The sequence below is a fragment of the Strix aluco genome, chromosome 14 (assembly GCF_031877795.1).
Source record: "Strix aluco isolate bStrAlu1 chromosome 14, bStrAlu1.hap1, whole genome shotgun sequence".
In the NCBI taxonomy this organism is placed as follows: domain Eukaryota; kingdom Metazoa; phylum Chordata; class Aves; order Strigiformes; family Strigidae; genus Strix; species Strix aluco.
In genome coordinates this window covers 23,272,795-23,297,822 of record NC_133944.1, presented here as the reverse complement: position 1 = coordinate 23,297,822, position 25,028 = coordinate 23,272,795, and the positions used below count along the sequence as shown (strand labels likewise).

The 25,028-nt window shown below is 54.6% G+C and overlaps 1 protein-coding gene across 2 annotated transcripts in view; it reads left to right on the top strand.

Annotated features, from left to right (window-relative positions):
* Positions 1-852: 852 nt before the first annotated feature.
* Positions 853-25,028, top strand: part of CPNE2 (copine 2) — a 57,391-nt gene continuing 33,215 nt past the window's right edge. The window contains exons 1-3 of one of the 2 annotated variants that reach the window (XM_074840245.1): positions 853-923; positions 16,812-17,008; positions 24,425-24,604. In XM_074840245.1, the coding sequence (XP_074696346.1) occupies positions 16,841-17,008; positions 24,425-24,604 (348 nt within the window). In that variant the 5' untranslated portion in view covers positions 853-923; positions 16,812-16,840. Of the gene's footprint in view, positions 924-6,944; positions 7,315-16,811; positions 17,009-24,424; positions 24,605-25,028 lie in introns of those variants that run through there. The other variant, XM_074840244.1, reaches the window with a different exon arrangement.

The following is a 25,028-nucleotide window of genomic DNA, read 5'->3' as shown; positions in this document are numbered from 1 at the left end:
AAACTCTTCCACCTTTTACAGCTCAAGCTGCAGGAAAGGGGAAAGCTGGCCGGGGGGAATACAGGACTTGCTTATTTTGCCCGTGGTCTTTAAATGTGTGAACAAAGGCCGTGACAGTTTATTTAATCCAAAGCCTCAGAGGGAGGCTCCCAGTCTTATTACCCTATCTCCATATCAAAAATATCTATATAAATATCCCTGACGCCTAATGACGTGTCCACCAAGCGTCAGGTGGGGTTGCTGATGGGAGTTGGGTGGTACCGGGCTGGACTGGGAAGAGCAGGGGTCGGGCAGGGTGACGGGTGGGTGCGATGCTGGCCGGCCTGGGGGCTTGGGCTCCCCTCTGCTTCTGGGGTTCAGAATTCAAGGCTCACCTGTTTTCCTGGTTTAACCAGCTTTTCCCCATGGGAAGCAGAATCAGCAAGACCCCACAGGGCACAGGGTCCTGACCCGGACCCCGTATTGATTTCAGCACCCACACCAGCCAGGCTGGGTGATCCCTGCTGGCATCCAGGCAGCACAAAATCACCGCTTTTTGGTTCAAAGCGAGGGGTGTTGGTCTAACAAAGTTATGTTTTCATTGTAGCTGGCCGGATAACATGGAAAATCATCTTTCACCCTTTCCACGCGTTGTAATTGTCCTTTTTAAAGCTTTTTTTTTTTTTTTTTGCAAAGAGGGAAGCGAAAGAAGCCAGCTGAGAAGTTTTGGGGTGGATCCTTTTTCTTTTTTTTTTTTTTTTTTTTTTTAATCCGAAACGCATGATGCTCGTCCAGGCCTGGCCGCGCCCGCCGCCCGCCCCCCGCCATCCCCGCCCACCCCCCGGCCGGGCGGGCGCGGCCGTGGCCGTGGCCGTGGGGAGGCGCTGAGCCCGCGGCCCCGCGGGACCTGCTCGGCCCGGCCCGGCGCGGCCCGGCCCGCGGCGGTGAGTACCGGGGTGTCCGTCCCCTCACCCCCCCCCCCCCCCCGCCCCCGGCAGCCCTGGGGCTAGCGGAGGCGCGCGGGGCGGGCAAGGGGGCGAGGAGCGGGGCCATCCGGCTTGGCAAGGGTGGCTGAGCCAGTCCCAGGGCGGGATCGCCCCCCGAGGGTCGGGTGGGTGGTGGGAGCCGTGGGGGAGGTACCGGCGGTGGCCTTGGATATCCCGGCGGGAGGGTCGCACTGGCATAACCCCGGTGTCAGCCCGCGGTGTCCCGCGGGGGGGGGGGTGGTAATGGTGGTGTCCCTTCTGCCCTCCATCCCCGGGGACAGCCCCTCCATCCGCCCGGAGAGACCCTCCTTCCCCTTGAACAGCCCCTCCTTTCCCTGGGACTGAGCCCCGCTCCCTGGCACAGACCCTCCATCCCTGGGGACTGACCCCCCTCATCACTTTACACTCCCCCAGCCCAGCCCCCTCCGTTCCTCCACGGTGTAAAAGTTCTCCCGCCCGTCCCCACTCTCCCTGCATCTGCATCCTCTCCTAAAGATGCCGAACCGGACGCGCGACCCCCCAAGCGAACGCCAGGGCCTGGTGGCTTCGCTCCCCAAGGCTGGGGACGTTTGGTGGGGGATATTTCCAGCAGCTGCCGCAAGCGCCTCTCCTTCTCCTCCAGCATCGAGTCGCGGGTGGGGGGATGTCGAGTCTGGCGACCTGAAGGCTGAGCAAGTGCAGAAGTCTTTCTTTGGGAGCTGTGTGCAGCCCGACGCTGCTCTGGCTGGTGATGCTATCCATCACGCAGGGCATTTAGGGGGGGACCAAGAGGGTTTAGGCTTGCGGATGGACTGCCCCTCTCCCCCCTGCGCCCAGCGAGACGCCTCGTCCTCCGGGATAGCTGCGAGCGGAGTGTTTCGCTCGGCAGCGTGAGGGTGCTTGGAGAATGGCAGGCAGGGAGGTGTTTTCCCGTCAGCTCCGCCAGCCGAAGGACCTGATGCAATAAGTCTCCCGGTGAGTAACCCTAATTTAGGCGAGCAGCTGGATTAAAGCCAGTGGGGCTGGAGGATGTGGTGGGCAAACACACCCTTCGGAGCTGGTCACCGCAAGGAGGGTGGAACAGGAGATAGAGAGGTGAGTTGAGAGCAGAGCTTCAGTGGCAGAAACATCTCCAAAGGGCTGGGTCCCTGCTGCTGACTCCCTGAGAGCCTGAGCTGCTTCGCGGGAAGGAACTGGGAGGATCCCCGTGAACCTCAAGCCCCAGGTTTGAAGCCTCCTGGAGATGCACTTGAACCTTGCTGGAGAAGCTGGAGTCAGGATCAGGCCGGTGCGAGCACAGCCCAGGGGCGCTCAGTTCTGATACTGCTCCCTGCCGCCAGCATCAGCCTCCTCCTGCCAGCCAGGTATCGGGGGCTTTCATGCCAGTGTGTGATACTGTGCATTTCTGGGGTCAGAAAATGTTTTATTATGGGCCAGAAATTGCATCCAATTATAGCCCGTCAGGGGCAGGGAGCAGAGCAATGGGAGGAGGAAGGCTGGGAACAAAAGCTCGGGGCATGTGGAAAGGATTTGTTTTGAAGAACTGAATCAGTTGGAGGATGTTTTCCTGGAGTGGCCTTGGGGAAGCGCTGCGTGTGCTTTGGTTACAGCTGTCTGATAGGCTGGGACATACGTTATCTGGTGATGTTCATTTTTGTTTCTCTGCTGTTGCCTCTGGAGCATCCCGGCTGGGATAATGTGGAGGAAAAACACCCGGTGAGGCTTCCAGGTGTCCCCAGAATTGCACCTACCTGCGGTGTAGGCAGCCCCAAGCATTTGCCTTGGGTAGACAAGCAGTCCTGGAGCTGCTCTCACCACTCCGGGGCCAGGGTTTGCCAGGAGCCCCCCTCCACTGGCACCATCGGCGTGTGCCCCCCTGTTCCCAGCCCTGCTCAGTCGGGGCCGTGGTTTGCATCTCTCGAATGGGTTGCAGACATCGTGCTGTAGCGGCGTTGGGGTGGGCAGGGTGGTACAACTGCTAGTATTCGAGATGCTGGCTGTGATGCTTCTCCCTCCACGCCGCCTTTCTGAGCTCGATCTAAAGAGAAATGAGATAATCCAGAGCTTCATCAGCGCGTCTTGCCCTGGGGACATCCTTGCTCCTGGGGTCTGCGCTGGTGGACACCAAGGGACCCTGTGCCAGTTGTTTGTAAAGCTCTTGCTTGCGTGGGGCCGGGGACCCCGGTGCCTGGCCAGTCTGTGCTGGAGGACGGGGGCACGGGCCCTGTGCGCTGGGGTTTCCAGTGCAGAAAAATCCTCTTAAGGTTCAGCTGCCAGAGCTGAGCTGTGGGTGAAGACGCTCTCTGCCCTGAGGGGGCTATATCAGCCGTGCAGCCCCCAGCAGTCCTCATGTCTGCTCATCTTCCTCCTCCCTCACCACGAAACAGTGGGGTTACGCGGTCCTGGAGCAGGCGCCAGCTACCCCATGATTTACCAGTCTGCCCAGTTGTATACTGGACTTGCATTGGCTTTGTTTGAGCAGTCTCAGCGTGGTGTGTGAAGAGTCTGGGAGGAATAACTTCTGCTCCCGTTACACCCGGTGGAAAGAGTTTCCCACTGACTTCAGTGGAAACCTCTGCCCGGGAAAGCTGGCCAGAGTTGCTTGCACCACCATAAATCAGGGATTGTTCTCCGGGAGCCGTCGGTGTGCCGAGAACGTAATACCTGGTTAATTGATGAAAAATCAACGCTTGCAGTCTCCTGTCCTGGTTCAGCGTTGCCAGCTCTTATAAGGAACTCTTTATGTGAGATCCTTGGCTTGTGTTCAGAGGCGGGGTGGGGGGAAAGGAGAAGAAAAGGTAAATTTTCTGGAGCGGTGGAGTAGCCAGGCATTTGAAATGGTGGTTCTGGCAGGATGCAAAACCACAAAACAGCATGAAAAAAAAAGAATTGAACACTTTCCCTCCCCAAAATCTTAAAGTTTGTCTTTTAAACCTCTGTAACATATTTGTTGAGGGACCTGAGTCATCACTTTTTGCTGTTTTGGCTTGGTTTCCTGGCTGCTGGCTTTGCGAGGTTACTTGTTTGGATCACAGAAGCAGGGAAAAAAGTAATTCCTGGGAACTCAGATGGATTTGGAGATCATAACAATTTGTTAAAATATCAGAAAAACAAACAAGTGTAGTATTCAGCAAGAAAAACTCCACTTGTTATTTGTCTGCTGCTTTTGCTGAGGCTTTGGGTTTGGGACCTGTCAGATTTTCTGCCTGACGCCAGCAGGAAAAAGCTCACGTCTAAAATAGTCACCTTTCCCCCAGCCCTGGATTTTCCATCATCACGTGATTCCAGAAGCTGAGGATTTAGGAAGAAACATCAGCCGACGTGAAGCTGATTTTAAACATGAGACGAGCTGGAAACGCAAGTTTTGCCATTCAACAGCAAGTCCAGTGCTGTGCAACCATTTAAACCGAGTTTTATATTCCCTCGAGCGGTGTCTAAAGCTGTTGGGAAAGGGTTGAGAATTTATCAGACATAATTCTCATTATAAACCGCCGCATTTTTTGTATCACTGGCATACAAATCCGACTCGGGGTGAGGCTCCACACATCAAGTGGCAGCACCTCGCTGCTGCAAAGCAGCCCAATAAAATAAAATTCTTTAGAAAAGCTTGGGTCGTAGCGAAGAGACTCACCTGCCTGCAGGGTGATGGTGGGCTCCGGCCCACGGGGACATCAGCGGTGCTCTTTGTGCCTTGGTGTCGGCGTGCCAGTGTGAATGAGCATTGCACATAACTGCCCATTAATTAATATTTATCTTATCAGGGGAAGGGCTCTGGCTGCTATGGCGATGAGATGGTGCACGGGATGGAGGGACCTGCATGCCTGTCCACTGTTGGGCCTTTCTGGCTGGCGGCCTTGTCGTTTTGGCATGTGGTTCTGTTAGAAAGTGGTTAAAGACATTTCTCATCACTTAAGTGATGATTTTTTTCTTCTCCTCTCATGTGTGATATATGGTGTTGGCTGGAAATAGGAATTCAATTAAAATTCAGAAAGCCAGCATTTTTGTTTTGAGTAACTTAGAAAAGCCTTTAATAAGTTAAACACCCAGCACACATTAAATATACTTAAAATGCAGGAGGTTCCCTCTGCATCTGAGAGGGGACCCAGCTCGCTGCGTGTCCGTTACAGCCCAGCCGCTTTCACAGAATCACAGAATCACAGAATCATCAAGGTTGGAAAAGACCTTGAAGATCCTCCAGTCCAACCACTGACCTCACACTGACAGTTCCCAACTCCACCAGTTCCCTCAGCGCTAAGTCAACTTTACTCTTAAACCCCTCCAGGGATGGGGACTCCAGGGATGGGGACTCCAGGGATGGGGACTTTCCTCACGGGGCTTTAATTAAGTCAACTTTTTCCTCCAAATCTGCTTGTTGAAACAGATACACCCCACTTCATCAGGCCCAGCTCTTGTATGGCTGCTGTAGGATCAGGGTGGGAAAGTTTTAATGCAGTGCCTGGAAGTTCAAATCTGCCCAAAGTCCTTGCGCCTCCTGGTTTGCTCGTTTGTCCCACGCGGAGCACGTGTCCAACATCAGCATCGCTGCCACGGGGAGGGAAAAGATTTATGTTTGGCATCTGCCTGTCCTGGACAGGGCCTCCCGCGGGTGCTGCCTGCGGCCGAGCTGCTGCCCGCAGGACCCAGCCTCCCGCTTGCCTGCGGTCAACGGGCAACCTCGTGTTCTGATGCGGCGTGGGGAAGGGAAGCGGCTGCCCTGGCAGCGTGTGGATGCCGCGGGGGCAGAGCTGGCGCCTAAACCCTTTCCTTGGGTCTGCTTTGTAGGGCGGTTGTGTAAAGGGCTTGATGTGATCGCCAGGATTCACGGTGACATCGTGATGTTTTCTGCCCTAAATCACAGATTTCCCTAAATTGAGCCCCAGAGGAAGCCTGTAGTCAAGCGAAAATGTGCAGTCTTCCCAGCAAATCTGAGCCAAAGATGTGCTGCCAGTGGAGACTGGAATGGGGTCGGGCGGTGTGGCGCGGCCATTGCTGAATGGGGGGGGCTGCCCCACTCTCGTCCTGCCCTGCCCCTCGCCCCACATTGCTGAGCAGCAAGTGCAGTGCTGCTGCTGCTGCTCTGGAGATCACACCAGGATTGGCGAGCAGGGCATGCCATGGGCGCAGGACGTGCGGTGAGCGCAGGGTATGCAGTGAGGGCAGGGTATGAGCGGGCACAGGGCATGCAGTGAGTGCAGGGCATGCAGTGAGCACAGAGCATGCAGTGAGCGCAGGGCATGAGCAGGCACAGGGCATGCAGTGAGCACAGAGCATGCAGTGGGCACAGGGCATGCAGCGAGTACAGGGCATGCAGCGAGTGCAGGGCAGGCAGCGGGCACAGGGCATGGAGCGGGCACAGGACATGCAGTGAGCACAGGACATACAGTGAGCGCAGGGCATGCAGTGAGGGCAGGGCATGCAGTGAGCACAGGGCATGCAGCAGGCACAGGGCATGCAGTGAGCACAGGGCATGCAGTGAGCGCAGGGCATGCAGCAGGCACAGGGCATGCAGTGAGCGCAGGGCATGCAGTGAGCGCAGGGCATGCAGCGGGCACAGGGCATGCAGCGAGTACAGGGCATGCAGTGGGCACAGGGCATGCAGCAAGTACAGGGCATGCAGCGGGCACAGGGCATGCAGCGGGCACAGGACATACAGTGAGCACAGGACATGCAGCAGACACAGGGCATGCAGTGAGCGCAGGGCATGCAGTGAGGGCAGGGCATGAGCGGGCACAGGGCATGCAGCGAGTACAGGGCATGCAGTGAGCATAGGGCATGCAGTGAGCACAGAGCATGCAGTGGGCACAGGGCATGCAGCAAGTACAGGGCATGCAGCAGGCACAGGGCATGCAGTGAGCACAGGACATGCAGTGAGCACAGAGCATACAGTGAGCGCAGGGCATGCAGTGAGTGCAGGGCATGCAGCAAGCACAGGGCATGCAGTGAGTGCAGGGCATGCAGCGAGCACAGGGCATGCAGCAAGGCTGGGCTCTGCCTCCTGCAGAGTCACCCGTGGTGCGGTTGTCTGCTGGCAGCCATCAGAGCCTCTCTATTTTCTCTCAGGTTTAGAGGAAATACTCTTTTTGTTGTTTGTTGTTTTTTTTTTTCCCCCACTTTCTGATTTTCTGAGCGCTGCCCCGAAACGCCCAGTCTCTGCAGCGCCTCCAGACCCCACCAGCAATGGTGCTGCGTCCCTCCGCACGTCACGGCTGGGTGTGGAGGAGCGAGTTTTGCTTTCGTTTGCCAGGCTGGAGCCCTTGGCTTTCCGCCGGGTGAGAATTGCGGAAACACTTTTGCTGCTGGGAGCCCATGGGCCCTGCCCTCTCCGGAGCATTCGGCTCTCCGGCTCTTTGGGGCTTGTGATTTCTCGCCGGTAAGTCGTTTTAGATACTTTGGGGAGAGTGTAATGACATTTTCAGACTTCACCGGGAGAGGGTTTGAGAAGGAATCCCGTTGCCCTTTGCTGCCCCGGTGCCCGGGCAGGCTGTGCCCGAGGTCAGTGCCAGCCAGCTGGCGACCGAGGCTGCCTGCACGCTGGAGCGTGTTTGGTTTTACTCTCACATCCCTGATTTACTAAGATTCCCAGTTTCGGTCTCTCTGTGGGTGTGAGTCCCTCTGCAAGGATGTAGGTCCCGTTCTCTGGTCGTGGAGCAGTGACTGGGCTGGCCTCCAGCCCGGAGGGACACAGGTACGGCACCACTCGCCTTTCCCAATGCCCTCGTCCCTGGGGACAGCTACAGGGCAGCTTCTTGGGGCAGAGCAGCCCCAGGTCCCTCCAGTTTCTGCTTGAATGGGGGAAGCAGGTTTGGGTGGTACCACGGGGGGATGCGGGGGGACCCTCGGGGACTCTTGCTGCGGCTGCGTGGTGGTACAGGGAGCAGGGCTGTGGTAGGAGAGGGGGGTGCAGGGCAGGGTGGGACTGTGTGGAGGAGTCTCGCTTTCACTCTGCGGGTCCTTCGTCATGAACCAGCTTCTTCACTGGTGCCACTCCCTCCGAGAGTCCAGCAGCCGCTGTGCCGCACGTGGGGATGGCAGAGGAGCAGCTGGAGGTGGTGGGTTTGTGCTTGGCTTCTGAAGCGGCTGCCTCAGCTCTGGGCTGGGCAGGGGAGGTGCTTTGGAGTTGCGTTTCAGGTGGTGATGTTTTTGAATTGAGAGCAGTGGATGGTGCTGACAACCCCTGGGCTTTACAGGCAGCACAGGGAGGCCCCTGTGCCACAGCCAAGGTGGGGGCCGTGGTGCCCACAGGTGCTGAGTGCTGTTGGTGGTGATGTACAAGCAGCAGAGGAGCTCTGCCAGCGTGGTGGACCATAAATAATGATGTCTTCTAATCCCCTTGAGGGTCTTATGTGCCGGACCTGTTAATGCGCTTACATTGGTATTAGGGTGTGATATATTATGCTGTTACGGTACCTGCCAGTGTCCCGGCTCCACGGGGCACCAGGGAAGCCGATGTTCCGGCACCTTCGTATGGATGGAGACGTGTCCCTGCACATCCCACGGGATGCCCTGGGAAATGGCAGTTGGGCAAGGGATGCTCCAGTCCTGTGGCTTCGAAAGGGTGTCCCCGGGCCAACTGGCAGCAGCACCCATGGGTGGGACAGGTGGCATTGTGGCTCCTCTCCTCGCACCATGGAGCTCCTTGCGAGCTAGCGGTCCGGAGGCAGGGCTGCCACGTCCCCTCTGCCCCTGAGCAGGGAGCAAAGGCAGCTTCACCCAGGGGCTACCCGGGACAGGGACTGCTGTGAGGTCCCCGGGAGTTTTTATGGCTGCTGTGCGTTCCCTTTCACCCGTCGCTCTTCCCAGGCAGGGAAGCAGTGATCTTTCCTCCTGCATCAAGCTGGAGAAGCTGGATGGGGCTTCCGAATCCCCAGGTTGGAGGTGTGTGTCCCGAGGCTGCAGAGGGAGCGACAAACATTTCACAGAATCATCTCGGTTGGAAAAGCCCTTGAAGCTCCTCCAGTCCAACCATGAACCTCACCCTGACCGTTCCCAACTCCACCAGATCCCTCAGCGCTGGGTCAACCCGACTCTTCAACCCCTCCAGGGATGGGGACTCCCCCCCTGCCCTGGGCAGCCCATTCCAACGCCCAACAACCCCTTCTGCAAAGAAATCCTTCCTAAGAGCCAGTCTGACCCTGCCCTGGCGCAGCTTGAGGCCATTCCCTCTTGTCCTGGCGCTTGTTCCTTGGCTCAAGAGACTCATCCCCCCTCTCTGCACCCTCCTTTCAGGGAGCTGTAGAGGGCGATGAGGTCTCCCCTCAGCCTCCTCTTCTCCAGACTAAACCCCCCCAGTTCCCTCAGCCGCTCCCCATCAGACCTGTGCTCCAGACCCTGCACCAGCTCCGTTGCCCTTCTCTGGACACGCTCGAGTCATTCAATGGCCTTTTTGGAGTGAGGGGCCCAAAACTGAACCCACTCATCGAGGTGCGGCCTCACCAGTGCCGAGTACAGGGGTGAGATCCCTTCCCTGTCCCTGCTGGCCATTCTATTTCTGACACAAGCCAGGATGCCACTGGCCTTCTTGGCCACCTGGGCACACTGCTGGCTCCTGTTCAGCCGGCTGTCAATCACCCCCCCCAGGTCCCTCTCTGACTGACAAGTCCATGGGCAGGTCCTTCTGCATGGAAAGTGCTTCTTTCTTCAAAGTTATGACCCCAGATATATCAATGCTTGGATGTGGGTCATGTCCCTGTTATCCCTCTGGTTGCTTTCTGGAGGTGGATCTCCTGCTGGGTGAAACTCTCCCTGCATGATCAGGGTGGGATCCTGGCGTCCCCGCCTGCCCCATGCTGGTCCTGGGATGCTGGGATCAATCTGACTTAAACTTAATTGCTGCAAGGCTGATTGCCATGTGTTTTCTGGGAGCTGGGGGAGAGGATGGTGCAGCCTGTTTGAAATCCTGCGCGGGGTACAGGTACCCCTGAAGATGCCAGTCTCTCACCAGGGACTGCCAAGGGAGCTGTGGGACATTTGTTGCTTCATTTTTCAGCTGGGATCTCTGTTGTCCATACCGCTCCCTGCCCAGTTCTGCTGCAAATCCTGGCTCTCTCCCTTCTCTTCTCCTTCACTGCCCTGGCCCCATCCGTCCTGGGTGCTACAGGCAGTCCCTGGCCTGCTTGTCTCCATCCCTTCCAGGGATGAGCAATGGTTTGAGGTGGGAACTTCATGGGAATGTAGCTTTGGGCTGATTTAAAGCAGTCCTTGGAAACCGGTGTGGGGTCTTGGTGAAGGCCTGAGCTTCAAGAAAAGTTTCACGTGCCAACAGAAGCGTGATGGTTTTACAGTCCCCAGAGCTTCCTGGTTTCTGTTTTGGAGAGCATTTTGCAGTTTCTCTGTCTGGCCCCAAATCCCAGATCCCTCTATTGGTGTCATGATGGAGGTGCTGCGACACTTGCATCTCCGCCGACCCTGGAGAGGTGCTGCGGGATGCAGCAGGATGGGCTCGTCCTCACTGCCAACAGCTTTTTGGAGCCACGTTGGCTGGGTGACAGGCAAGTGGCTCCATGTCCAGCCCTGCTGGCACCCACCTGCCCCGTTCTGGGGCTCTACCGCGTCCCTTGTCCTCGGTTCCTGGAGTAGCCTGTATTTGCACCGAGGAGCAAAGAAGGGCCGGCGCTGTTTCTTGGCTGGTGGTGGCCTCTCTGTGGTGTTGGGGACAGAGGGACTTTCCCCATCCCCCAACTGTGACACACCCCATGAGACTGGCTGTGGTTTGGGAAGATCTTCCTGGGGTGGGACCTGCTCTTTGAGGGACATCTAAGCATCAAGGGCATGGGACAGATATTGGGCTGCCCTTTGCCGAGCGATACCCTCTGGGGCAGGCCCGCAGGAGGATGAGGCTGCCTGGGTCAGGGGAGGGCACAGGATCAGTCCTGCTTTCTTAGCCAGACCTGATCTTGCTAAGAAGTGCGATTCGGCTCCCCCGGGTACCCCAAGGAGTTGGTGGTGCTGCTGGCTGGGGAGATGTGCTGAGCCAGGGGCTGAGTGGCAGCTGCCCTACACTTTGACCACGTGCCTTTAGAAAGCGTTTTGGGGACGCTGGGTTACTCCCCACTAGACTGCCCCAGCTCCTTGCATACCCTGTACCTGCCAAAGCCAACCATTCAAATTCAAATTGGCTTAGAGCTATCCACCCACAAAAAAGGTGTTTGAACCCTTTCCCAGACCATTTAAAGCTGCTTTTCACTCTCTCCCCATGATAAATTCATTTAGCTATCGCCAAATGGCTTTGCACCATATTAAAGCAAAGCGGAGATTGCAGTGAGACAGCAAATGATGGGACATTTCAACCCACCAAAGACCTCTTTCAAGCAAAGACCTCTTTCCCTTAAAAGTGCCTGAACACAAGGAGAGCCGCTGGGATGGACTTGTCAGTGCCTTGGTCTGGGACTCCAGCTCATCCTCCCTTTCTGCCTCAGTTTCTCCCTTGGGCTTTTGTCCCTGTTCCCTGCATGAGCTGCAGGACTCGGGAAAACTCCCTTGCCTGTCCTGCTGGGACGTTGTGGTCTCTGACACAGCTGGGTATGGCAGCCCTCTTTGTGTAGCATCTTCTCTTGCTGGCTGGGAAGTGGGGACACAACCTTTCTGGAGGGGCTGAAACGTGAAGCCACTTTGGTGGGGGCCAGCTCTGGTGCCGCGGGGTTTGTCTTGAGGTTTTCCTGCGATTTGTGACTCCCAGGTCACCCCGAGTGACTGTGCTGATCATCACCTGCCAGAGAAGCTTGCCTGGGTGCTGCTCACGTACTGGTTGGCTTGAGGTTTTGGCAAGGAGGGCGCTGCCTATGCCAGCACCAAACCATGGCCAAGGTTTGGGGACTTTTCTGGGGACAGCAGAAGTCTGAGAGGAGATGGGCATTGTGGGTGACAAAATGAAGAAGCAGCTGCTGTCAGTCCAAGGTGGCCACCAGCTGTTGTCACACTGTCACACCTCGCTTGGGACGGGATTTCACAACACCAGTGTGAGAAAACTAGCTGTCAGCATGAGCAGCATTACCCGTTGAAGCATCATTAGGCACGGTTTCCATCAGGAAGAGTTCACTGGGGAAATTACTTAATTATGTTGTCCTGAAACCCTCTTTCCTGCTGTATCAGGCCCCCAAAATATCTCAGTACAGTCCCCTTGGCTCCTATCGTTGGGCAGGGCAGTGGGACTCACTCACAGTGTGCCAGCCTGGAACCCAGAGCTCAGCCTGGGCATTCCCCTCTGCCGGGTCTACCCCAAAATCTCCGGGAATTTGGGAGAATTTGAGATCAGTCCCAGCCCTGCCACCCACGCTGGGCTGCTCAGAGGCAGTTTTCAGCCTTTCCCTGCCTCACAGGAGAGCTGAAGGTCCTCTGATGGTAGCGGGTACCCAAGGTACATCCTTGCAGGGAGTTTTCATGTGGAAGCATCCCCTTTCCACCTCCCCCAGCCTGCTCGCCAGTGGCAGAGGCATTTGCTGAGGAGGGGACCAGCAGCAGGGTGCTGTGTACATGACTAATTGCACGTGCATTCAGAAGGTAACGAGGCTGTTATTAAGACCAGGTGCAGGCTGGTGAATCCACCGTGTTGCCTAGGCGAGACTGAAAGGCAAACATTTTTGCTTTTCAAAATAATTCTGGAGATTACTGTATGTGTTGACAGGAGAGAGCAAAGCGGCCAGCGCGGGTTTTGACAGTGTGGGGAGCCGCGTCGGGCATCCATCACGGCGCATCCTGCCTTTTCCTGGTGTATCCAGCTCCATGTGTGCTGCCTTTCAGCTTTTCTGCTGCTCCGGGCAACCGGTTTCTGTGTCCTCCCGCTCCTCTCCTTTGCTTCAATCTTCTGAAAACCCGTTTTCACCTGCTCTTCACCCTCCTTTGGGTACTGCTGCTCTCTCGCTGTGTCTCTGCTGCTTGTAAGCTCAGAAATCTGCTTTATAGGAACCCAACTTTACCTGTTTGATACTCATCTCTCTCGTTTTCCCCTTCCAGAAAGGAAATTTGCTTCTACAATTGCAGTAGGCTGCAGTGGGGCAGCCCAAGTGGGTAAACGGAGTCACGGGTGACTTCTGTGGGGTATTACAGAAATCATGGATCATCCCAAAGAAGGGGAGGGACATCCCCAGGAGGGACCCAGAGGAACTTTGCACCAGTCACTGGTGGATATTGATATGGGGCTGTTTCAAATATGCCTGGTATTCCCTGTGAAAATACATCTGATTTCTTTAGGGAGAGGAGATCTCTGAAGTTTGACAACACTATTAATATTTTAAAAAGCCCTCAAAATGTTTCACTTAAAGCTCAGTGACATGGCTTATTTTTTCCCTCTCTTTTTTTCCTGTTAATGCTTAAAATGGGGCCTTAGCATGTCCCAGGCGACTGCTTCTCGTGGGGCTTCTCTTCTGTGGAGGAAAGGGGAACCTCCCAGGGCAGAAGTTAGTTTGCAAAACAGATAACGCCTTCTCCTCCTCCTCTTTCAGATAAGAGAGAATAAAAGATCCCAGGGCTTCCAGCTGGCCCTTCTGCACTGTGCTTTGGGGATATCCTGTAGAAATTGTGGGGTCCATGGGGTGAGGAGGAGGAGGAGGAGGACGAGAACATCTGTGTGCGTTGCTCTGGGGCTCCCAGATGCTCATCTCAGATATTCTGGTTGGCCCCGAGGCTTGTGCGAACCCCCCAGCCAGAAAAACCCCTCACTGTGGGATGTTGTGGATGCAGAGTGGCTCAGAGGTGACCAAGTCATGGAGGCAAAAGCACTTGAAGGTTCCAAAGTGCAAAGATGCGTCTGGCTCAGGAGGTCCTGGAAGCTGGAGCCCAGAAAAGATTTGGGGACTGTGTCCCTCCATCCTGATCCTGCTCTTGTGATGCCTCTTCAGGCATCTGCTGTGGCCGATGGCCGTTGGGACCGTGGGGCAATCGGACCCTCATGCTTGTCCCCGAGACCTCTCATTGGTAGCCTGGCCGAGTTTCGGCAGGAGAACACGTGTCCACGTGATCGGCACGAAGCCGGCAGCTGGGATTGTACATCAGGAGAATATTTGGCCACAGATGCTGAGCGAGTCGCAGGGCGGCGTTCAGGGCGGCGAATGCGGGGAGAGGAGAACAAAAAAACAAGGAGAGACTGGAATACAGATGATGGCGAGCTGGCTCTTTTGGTGCCAGCTCAAATCTCCCCCTGAATTTAAAGCATTTGCTGGGGGGTTAAAATGCCGCTGGCTTGCTGAAGCCTGGTGGTGCCTCAGATGTGAAGCCTCTGAGCCAGGGGACCCGTGGCAGCTGCAGGGACCAAGTCCCTGCCTGGCCCGGGGGAAGGTGCTGGGCCGTGCTGGGGCAGTGGGAGCAGGGGCAGCTGTGACTTTCTGGTGGGGAGGAGGTGGCTCCCCCGGCTGTTTCCTGGGGCAGGACAGTGCGTGTGGATGAGAGACGGTGGCACCTACAGACATGGCGGTGTCCTGGTGGCATCACCACCTTCTGCTCCTGTCACCTCTCTGAGCATTGTCTTTTCTGTGGGGTTGTTTGGAAGCCAACCTGGCTGGGAAAATGACTTCTTCATTTAAACTAATTATTTTTTGGCTGAATCAGGATGGTTGAGCTCCTCGGGGTTTTACACCAGGACTGGAGCTGGTGGGGAGGAGTAGCCCAAGCCATGATTCGGGAGAGCTGCCCATCTCTTTGGCATCTCCATCGCTGGTGGCTGGCTGGACCAGCAGCTCTTCAGTGGAAAAATCATCTTCACTGGGATGATGGGGAAGGGGGTGGTGGCATCTTCCCATTTTGACCATGTGCTCCTCGGGGAGCATGGCAGGCTGAACCCAGGGGCTGGAGCATGGGCGATGCGCAGCACGCCGAGAGGATGTTTTGGTGCCTGCCAGCCCTGGGAAAAAGCTTTTTCCACTGAGTCATTTGCTGCCTCTTCTTTTTGTGAGACGGTGCCGAGATTTGGGGGAAGGGGAGATGGAAAAACCCAGCCCAGATCTCCCTGCTCCGGCAGGACCAGGTCCACGCCAGCACAGCTGCCCCGTGTTTGCTTTTCAGAGGGAGCAGCAGACAGACAGCAGCATAAATAGAACAGGCCCGGCTATTTTAAGACATCGATTACATGATCTGCGCGTTAAGGAAAAAAAATAAATAAAATCTTTGTTTTAGCTGCAACTGTCAACATGGGCTTGAGAGGAGCAGAGGCAGCTCCAGTGGGGATGGGTGTTTTGGAGCCATCACCCCAGTGGCCACAGGGGCGTCACGATGGATGAGGACTTTTGCTTCTGCATGGGTTTCTCCTTGAAGTCACGGTAGATGGATGGTTGCCCACACGTGCCACCATTTTGGTGTCACACTGCCACCATTTTGGTGTTGCGCTGCTGTGGACGGGAGTGACGGCATGAGATGTGCTCGGTGTAGGCAAGGGGAAACCGTGCTTGGGGAAGGGATGCGGGTGCTGTTTCGGTGATGTACACATCTGTGTGCAGCCAAGGATGGGGATTTTCTTCTTCTGGAGGTGTTTTTGGGTTCCTATGGGGCTGAAATCATTACACCACTCTTGCCCTGAGCAGCGGACTGTGATGAAGACTTTGCATTTACTGTTGGAGGTTAAAATCAGGCTTGTTTCTGGTGAATTAGTGCCAAGCAGAGATGTTGGCAGGTACGAGAGGAGGGCTCAGAGCTTTGGAAGCGGGAGCTCTTTTCCACTCAGTATTCATTGCAGCTGGGCCGAGTGCTCAGGGTGGCTGGTGGTGAGCCCGGAGCTCCCTCTCCCCCAGCCTTGCTGGGGTCACCCCATCCCTGTCCCCCATTCCTATCCCAGCTTAGAGGCTGAGCTGCAAGGGAAGAGGGCAGCAGGCCAGCTCCCAGCAGAGTGAGTGCTTGTAAATGCTTGTGCCTTTCAGATAAAGTGCTTTTCGGATAAAGTGGGTGAGCCAGGAGCCACTCTTGAAAAAGAGGGAGAAAGGTATTGAAGCAGCTGATGAAAAGAGGGCTCTCTCCACTGGCAACCCCGGCCGCAAAAGTTTATTAGTGTAAATTAATCTGAAAATGCTTTTTTTTCTCTTTTTTCCCCCTTTTCCTCTTCTCTGTTGAAGACCTTTGGTGGTTTTTGCTGAGTAAACTGTACATCAGAAGGCAAAACTGTCATGTGGGATGGGGTTTTGCACTAATAATGATATAAAACACATTTATCTCTGCAAAATGGCTTTGGAGGTGGACTTTTGGTAAGCTGATTTTATGACAAAGGGGTTTTTATCAGGGCCCTGTAAATCATCCCGTGCACCAGGTCACGCAGTGGTTGTCACATTTGCCTTGCTCTTCTGTGAACCAACTATTGTTGCTTTTTAATTGCTGCCAGTCAGCTGGCCTGCTGAATTGGGTGGAGATAGGGCTGAACCAGGTCTGGACTGCCCTTCCCCTCCACTCTTCCTCACGGTCTCGCCCCTTTCCCTATGACAATTTGGGGGACAGAGCTCAAGTTTGGCCCTCATAGCTTAGGTCCACGGTCCATGGCTTGGGACCAGCCAGACAACAATAAGTTTTCATGCTGAAAGATGGTGTAGAAGTGTAGCTCTTCCTCACAAAAACCCCCAGCATGCTGGAAGAAGAGGTTGGGGACCCCCCACTCCGTCAGGGGGATAAGCAGAAGATATTACCTGTCCTTGAAAATCTGTTATTTATGGAGCAAAACCAAGGCAGGTTGTAGGTGCTCTGCTGGGCTTCCACTCAGGAGGTCTGCCTGGTGTGGTGGCCACATGGGGATGGTGACTGGCCAGGGCAGATGCTTTGGAGCCAGGAAAGCCTTGTAACTTATTGAGTGTAACTTAGAGCATGTGGCCGCCCTGTCTGTGCCCAACCCACCGGTGCTGACAGAACATTTTCTGTCTTTCCACTTGCACTGAGGTTTCTCTCCATTCTCGTGTCCCACAGACTGCCTGGAGCTGCTGCTGCTGGAGTCCATGGCGTACACCGTGACTCCCACACCGGCGGGGCCCGTCGGCTCCCAGTACTGCGTCTGCAAAGTTGAGTTGTCCGTCTGCGGCCAAAACCTTCTGGACAGGGATGTCACTTCCAAATCTGACCCCTTCTGCGTCCTCTTCATGGAAGTCAACGGGAAGTGGGTGGAGGTAAGTCCTGAAGTTGTGTGGATTTCCTCCTCCTGTGGTTTGCCCGTGCTGGTGTCTCCTCCCTCTGTGCTCCACTACAAGGCTGGTCCTTGTTCCTCCCTGATCAGAGGTGAAAGCTCTTGTAGTCCTCCCGAGGCTGTGTGCGTGGTGCTGGTGTGTTTTGCAACGGGTCCTTCCCCCGTCAGTGCTTCCTGCTTTGCGCTGGGCGTTAGATGTAACCACACATCTCAAAATGCCAACCCCTGGCAAGGCACGTGGCATGTGAAAGGATCTTGCCACCTTCAAAGTGGTCCCAGCCCTTTCTCAGTCTGCTGTAAACTGGGGGTGCTTCGGATTTGGGTGCCTGAAGTGCTGATCCCATGTGACAGTTAGATGTTGTGAGGTCCCACTTGCAACAGGGCATGTTTCTAGGTGAGTCAAGATAAGCTTGTTCTTGGATCCCGAGTTACATAGGAAACTGGTCTTTGGGTTTTGCTTGAAGAGTGGCTCTTCCTGGGGGCCTGGATGAGGGTCTGGCAGGCCAGTCCAGTGGAAGAACGCTATCCAGGGCAGCTCGTGCTCTGAACACCTCCTTCAAGGGGTATATCAAGGTCAGCAGTCCTTACACTGGGCATTTCATGGGCTGGTTGTGGAGAGGGCAGGACCATGGGATGGGGAAGGAGACTGCTGGGAGCTGGGTGCACGGGGGATTGGATCAGTTCAGCTGCAGACAGACAGCAACCAGCTGGCAAATCTCCAGTGAACTCTTTGCAGACATTGGTCTTTCCTCCTTACCAGAAATCTCATAAATACGTGCTTCAACTGCCGTATTTGTTACTGGGAGGCCGTAAGAAGAAACTGCAGATGATCTTGTTATTTGCTTGGTTTCAGAAGCCGTCTCCTTACAAATGAGAAAAGTGATTCCTACGGGAAGAGAGGAGAGGAGGGATCATGACATAGACAGTGGGATTAAGTGAACCCTCAGGAAGTTTGCAGATGACACCAAGCTGAGTGGTGCAGTTGGTTCGCTTGAGGAAGGAATGTGCCATCCACAGGGACCATGACCGGCAGGGAGTGGGACCGTGCAAATCTCATGAAGTTCAACAAGGCCAAGTGCACGGTCCTGCACCTGGGTCAGGGCAATCCCCAGTACCTGTACGGACTGGGGGGTGGACGGATGGATGGAGAGCAGCCCTGTGGAGAATGACTTGGGATACTGGTGGGTGACAAAATAGACATGACCCAGCAATGTGCGCTCGCAGCCCAGAAAGCCAACCTGGGCTTCATCAAGGGAAGTGTGGCCAGCAGGGTGATTCTCCCCCTCTGCTCCGTTCTTATGAGACCCCCCTGCAGTGCTGGGTCCAGCTCTGGGGCCCCCAACATAAGAAAGACACGGACCTGCTCGAGTGGGTCCAGAGGAGGCCATGAAATGATCAGGGGGCTGGAGCACCTCCCCTGTGAGGACAGGCTGAGAGAGTTGGGGGGGTTCAGCCTGGAGAAAGGAAGGCTCTGGGGAGACCTCACTGTGGCCTTCCTATACATAAGAGAGGTTTCTAAGAAAGATGGAGAGAGACTTTTTACCAAGGCCTGCAGTGACAGAATGAGGGGCAACGGTTTTAAACTGAAAGAGGGCAGGTTTAGACTGGACGTATGGAAGAAATGTTGTATGATGAGGGTGGTGAGACACTGGAACAGGTTGCCCAGAGAAGCTGTGGCTGCCCCCTCCCTGGAAGGGCTCAAGGCCAGGTTGGACGGGGCTTTGAGCAACGTGGTCTAGTGACAGATGTCCCTGCCCATGGCAGGGGGTTGGACTAGATGATCTTCCCTTTCAGCCCAAACCAGACTGTGATCCTATGACTATCCTTCTTGCCAGCTTTGGGTGTCCCTGCTACACCAGGACCCCCCGCCCAGCAGCTGTGTGTGCCTGTGGGCTGTGGGCACTGAGACTGTGCACAGAGGAGCACACTGGCATGCTCCCATGGCTGGGGACGCGTATTTTTATTTTCCTTGTATGCCTAAAGAGCTGAGAGCCGCATTCATTTCCTCTGCTTCCCCACGCACTCCAACACAAGCTTACTCCAGGGCAAGACTCTGCTGATAAAAGGCTCTTTAAGGACAGGAGGACGTTCCAAGGCTGTGCCATCCCTGGCGGTAGGTGAACACGATAAATCCATCCTTGCCGAGATGCAGGCAGTGCACAAAGAGCCCTTGTGTGTTGTTCCCAGCCCTCCACTTCAGCGGGACGAGGCTGCTGCTAACCAGGCTAACAGAGCACGAGGAAATGAGCCCTCAGCAGCTGTCTGAATTATTTTGTAGCATAAGTAAAATGTTGGCTTGATCCCAAAAGCTTGCTTCCCAGCATACCCACCAACTGGATGTGTATTCCTTTGAAAATCCCCCTCCTGCTGGGAAGGGACACAGGGGTATGCTGCGTTGGGGGACCAGGTGTGTGCATGCTGCCGGTGCCATGATTCATCCAGAGGTGCCTGAACGGGCTTTGAGCAGCATGACCTTGGTCATCACTAGCAGTGCCGCTGCAACAGCAAGTGGTCTCACTTGGGTGGGTCCCCCAGGCAGATGCATCTGCTGCTGGTTTTGCAGTCAGGGTGTGCACAGAGTGGACCAGGAACTCCTAAGGATGGTTTTCATGGTTCTTTGTTGACTGTTCAGCATCTCACGTGGAGAAGCTATAGTTGTTGTCTCCTTCTGTGGTAGTCCGAGTTGGGCAACGTGCTGTCTGTGGTAAAATTGGTGTGAATCCAAACTCCAGAGTCTGTGCAAGAGCATTTAGCTCCATGCCTAAGAAAAATCTTGTGGCTACAGGGGGAAAGACTCTGGGCTCAAATGACTGGAGAAAGAAGTGTGGACTTCATTTTATAACTGCAGTTGTAGATAGTGTAAGACCTCTTTCCAGTTGGTCTGGAAGGGAGCAAGTAAGCAGAGCATGGGGGTGTGATGGATGGATACAGGCACCAGTGCTGGATGCAGCACAAAATGAGGAGCCGAAGGGTTACATTAAATCATGTAAGCCAAACGAAAATTGTCCCAGTGCCTGGGAAATTAGGTGGTCTCATTTTCCAGGTACATGGGCAGCCTTTGAGCACTTGGCCAAGGAGCTGGTGAATCAATGGGCATTGCCTAAGGTGTCCTGCATCTGATCTCCTCGCTGTTAGTGGAGAGGGTGTGGGGACAAACCTCACCTTACCATGGTCTGCAGTTAACTTTGCTCAGCAGCCTGGATGAGACTTAATGAGCTTTCCGGCCTTGATAGGTGTCATCTCTTTGACCTGATTGTACTTTTCAGGAATTTATCTTTCTGTCAGTAATGTCTCAGTCCAGCAGTTTTGATTCCAAAGCTTCTCCTACAATACAAATGTATGATGGTTTGTTTTTTTTTTCTTTTTCTCTGCTATTTTTAGCTTCTTTTTAACTGGCACGATAGGCACTGGATGTCAGCCTTGAGTGGCAGATTTGCTCAGCGCTCCGCTGCTGTGGTTTCAGCGGAGGTTAGCGTGTTGCACGAGCCAGCACGTGGTGTGGTGTGCTTGCATGCCATGGAGCTGGCCCCGGTCAGCCGGCACGCCGAGGGCACAGCTGGGACAGAGGTGCTCCTGCACCCACACGTGGCGGTAGTGGTGTGTGGGTTTGGGCTGTGGCTGGGCACTGGGGAGGGCCAGGAGAGGTGGGATCTCCCACAAGAGCCTGGCTGGATGGGACACTTGATGGACCCTTGGCAGCTCATGAGCTGCCCAGGGGTGCCTGCATTGTCCTGCATGGATTTTGGCCACACAGACGTGCCCCTTGCCCTACGTTAAACCTCTTTCCCATCTGAAAGCGGTGGCCTTAATAACATAGCTGCAGTGTAGGGGACGGATGGGGACAGCAGCAGCTCAGTGGCATGAAGCCATCCCACCACACTGCCTCTGTGTCCTCTGCACCGGGTTAGCGACACGTCCCAACTGTCGGACCTGGTTTAGGAGGTGGGTCTCCTCCTCCAGGACCAGCCCCAGCCACGGCGGTGCCTGCGTCTGAGCTGGGTGGTGGGGCTGCGGCACTGGCTCACGCTGACAGAAAGATTTCTGCTCTCTGTTCTTTCTAGCTGTCACATTTGTTCCCAAATACAATTATTTTGTCTCGCTGAGCTTAATAGGAATTAAAAAATCTTTGTGAATCAGCGTCGGAGGGGGTGGGGGAGGGAGGGACAATAAACCACACAGGCCGAGAAGTGACATGAAGATGGGTGATGTTTAAATGTTCTGCCAGATGACATCATCTCGCAGGAGCCGTGAAAGACCTGGCCTGTGATGCCGGGAGCAGGGACACATGATTCAGTCGTGTTGCTGCCTTTGTGCTGCCCTGAGTCATCCGGCCAGCCCCGCACCTTCAGCATGAGCTTTCCTTGGCACTTGGGAGAGCACTTCCCAGTGTTGGAGCATCAAGCATCTCCACGTGCTGGAAATGCTTGAAGGTCTTTAGCCAACCTCCCTTTGGATGCTGGAGGACTCTCTGCCTTCGTTGAACACAAGGGCTGTCGCTGGAGATGATTTCCTGGTTTCGTGCTTGATTTGTAGAATCCAGACTCTTATCCAAATACATATCCTTAATTAGCCCGGTTGCATCTTAAAAACCCTTCTGCTTTTCTGCTCTTGGGTGGCAAAGCCACCTCTGCTCTTTCCAGGGAACACAGACCTGTAAGCTTTGGGGGCGAAGAGGAAGGCAGGAGCTGATGGCATTCTTGTCTCCTGGTGGAGGTGGTGTGAAGAAGCCTCATACATGATGGTCACTGGCAAGGTGACTGGTGCCCATCAAACCAAGGACCAAACCATGTGCAGCAATCGGCTGGGGCTTGTGATTTTGTTGTGCTTCACACTGACAACAGGCAGGAGATTAAACACTCAGTTTAATCTGGGTGTTGAAGGAAGCCCCATCACTCCAAAGGGTTAGCTCAAGACACATTGGCTGGGTTTTTCTTCCCCTTCCCTGGGCCACCCTTTCCAGAGCAAAGCTGGAGTTGGGACCTCAAGTTATCTCCTTCGAGCTGGTGCCTGGGAGCGAGGGGTCTGGTTACCCCTGGTCCCTGACTTCCCAGTACAGAGAACATGGAAGGAGCTAAAATCCGTCTTTGTTGCCTGCACTGTCTCATCTCCTAGGCTTGAAAGGGGATTGACGTGTGTTGTGCTGCTGAAATAAGGTAGAGCTTGTGGATGCTGACTGCTCCTGGTCCACTGCATCTCTGAGCAGACGTCTGGTGTCCTTCGGTACGAGATGGCAGCAGAGAGGGAAGAATCTGTGTGAAGCTGCGTGGCCCTGGCCAGCTTACAGCCCACTGGTGTTGATGTGTTTGATTCCCCGGAGCGCAGCAGGTGGCTATTCTGGGAACACAGCATTTACTTTAGTCGTTTCTTGGCAATTAAGACAGACTAAGCGACCAACTTCAGAAAACACTGCGATAGTTGGTATATATAGCAAACTCACCACATTTTCACTCAGTCCCTCCAAAACCTGCCTCCTATGCTGAATGAGTTTCTTTGGGACTAAGGTATGTGTTTGTTGGGTTGGGGTTTTTTTGCTGGTTTGGGGGGGCTTTTTTCTGCTCTGCCATACTTATCCTTGGCTCCACAGCTCTGGCAGACATCTCACCATCCCACAGCCCGGCGCTGCCCAGGGATGCCAGCATGGTGGTTGCTGCAGAAAGGGACCTGGGATGTGCAGGCGGCTCGGCCTTGCCCAGGGCCAGGAGTCCTGGCTGCAAGACGAGGTGGGATGCTGGCCAGGGCCATGGGATGGCTGGTGACTCCATGCTGTCCCGCAGGCAGATGGGATGGTCTTTCCAGGCACCAAAGGCAGTAGCTTTTGATAAAATCATGCTGGCATGTATGTGCCTTTCTTTCTCTTTTAATAGCTCCTGTTATCATATCCTGGGATAAGAGGGCAATGTGGCAAAAGGCCAACACTGCCAGCTCCTCTGCCAGCTCTGGTGGGCACATGGCTGTTCCAGCTTGGATGCTTGGAGCCACTGGTGCTTCCCATGCCAAACTGGCTGCCACCTCTTACGATATCGGTACGATATCAATAGCTGCTCTTCTGACAAAGCTCCTGCTTGGTTTGCTTACTGAAGGGTTTTACCCCAGGCTGTGGGTGTTCGGTTCTTGTTTAGCGCTCAGGCTGTGCCCCCAGCATCCTTTCTGCCCGTTTTAGCTTCATAAGGGTATGTTACATGTTGGGCTCCAAACTTGCCCTTTCCTGGTGTGTCTTGGGATGGATGATGGGCTGGTGGGGATGCTGGATCCTGATATTAGAGTTCAGACCCTCCTTGGCCACTGACTTCCAGAAGTAAATACACCAGCTTTTCTCAACCTCAGTTTCCCAGTTTTCCCAGTTTCTGCCACTTTGGCTAAAATTGTGGGCTGCTGTCTCTGTGCGAGCCCACCTGGTGCTGCAATCCTCCTCTTGTGCGATGAGATACGGGGTCATTACCGGAGGGCAGCATCCTGGGCTCTCCAGTGTGGCTGTCCCTGGTTTTTTTTTTCTGGCTCACACAAGGCTTTCTGTCCGCCTGTGCCATGCTGCGTTGTAAACCCACACTTCCACCGGCTGCCTGCCAAGTTTCCTCTGCTCTTATCGCTGCTCTTGGCTGTGGGATGCTGCAGACCGCTGTGGTGCTTCCCTTCCAACGGCGGGTTCCCCACGCACCTTCCAGTTGCCATCATCCTCTGTGCGCTTGCCCTTCCAAGCCGTCAGAGACGTCATTTCTTCCAGCCTGCTTGCAATAGCTCAGGATGACAAAGTCTATTAAGTCTTGTCTTCTGGGTCCTTCTAGCCTCTTATTTCTCCTAATGCTTGATGAAATCTATGAAAAATGGCCTGCAGTCATTTTTTTCCCCCCTCTTTTTTTCTATGGAAGGCCAAGAATAAACCACATGAATGTTTTGGCTGTTCTAGCTTGTGACACTTCTTGTTTTGCTTGTCCTTGCTGTTAGCTGCACAGCCTGAAAGAAGCAAGTTTGGCATTATAGCCGTGAGGTTCTGGTTGAGGATCTGTGTGAGAGCTTCGGCTCCTGGGACAACAGGGCTTAGAAGGAGAAGAAATGGCTCTGGCTTCAGTGAGCCTTGAGTCTGCGCCGAGCCTCGGCTGGGTGGGCACTCCGGTCCTGGCTGTTGGCTGGGGTGGGCTTGTACAGCCCCATGCACGCTGTCCTTGGGGATGCAGCTCTCTGCATGAAGTGCTGTTACTTGTTTAGACAGATCCCACCTTGTGTATGCTGGGTATTATGGTCTGCATTTAGGGGTAGCTCTTCTGAATGCCTGGTGCACTCATTCTCTGATGGTCACTGCAGGGATTCTGGCTGAAGTCAGAGAGGAGACGTGGCAGTGACAAAGATGCAAGATCCACATGCCTAAATGCCTCTTTTTTTTTTTTTTTTTTTTCCTTTGCAGCTTGACAGGACAGAGACAGCCGTGAACAACCTCAACCCAGCTTTCGCCAAGAAGTTCATCATCGACTACCACTTTGAAGAAGTGCAGAAGCTCAAGTTCGCCTTGTTTGACCAGGACAAGTCAAGCATGCAGCTGTATGAGCATGACTTCCTGGGCGAATTCTCCTGCACGCTGGGCATGGTGAGTCTGAGATCCCTGCAGCTCTCCGTCCTCCAGCAAAGGGTCCCCAAATCACGTCAGCCACAGGGACATGAGGGGATTAGAGCTGCTACTGTAAAGTTTGCTGGGTCCTTCCTGGCAAAGCTAATTGGATTTGCTTGTCATGCTTCAACTGTTGAGGTTGAACTGTTCCACATTAGGGCTGTTGGCTACTTGCTCAAGTCTAGGTAGTCATAGTGTGGTCTTCTGCTGGTGCCTGCAGAGAGGCATTAACTGGAAGCTTTTGGAGGTACCTGTATCTCACCATGGGTTATAGTAAGAGCCCTGATGACCAGCTTGGATTTGGACTTGGGAAACTTCCAGATGTTTAAAGTTAAGATGCATTGTGGTCTACCTTTCTATCAAAGTTTGGGTTTTTTGGGGGGGATTTTTTTTGCAAACCTTT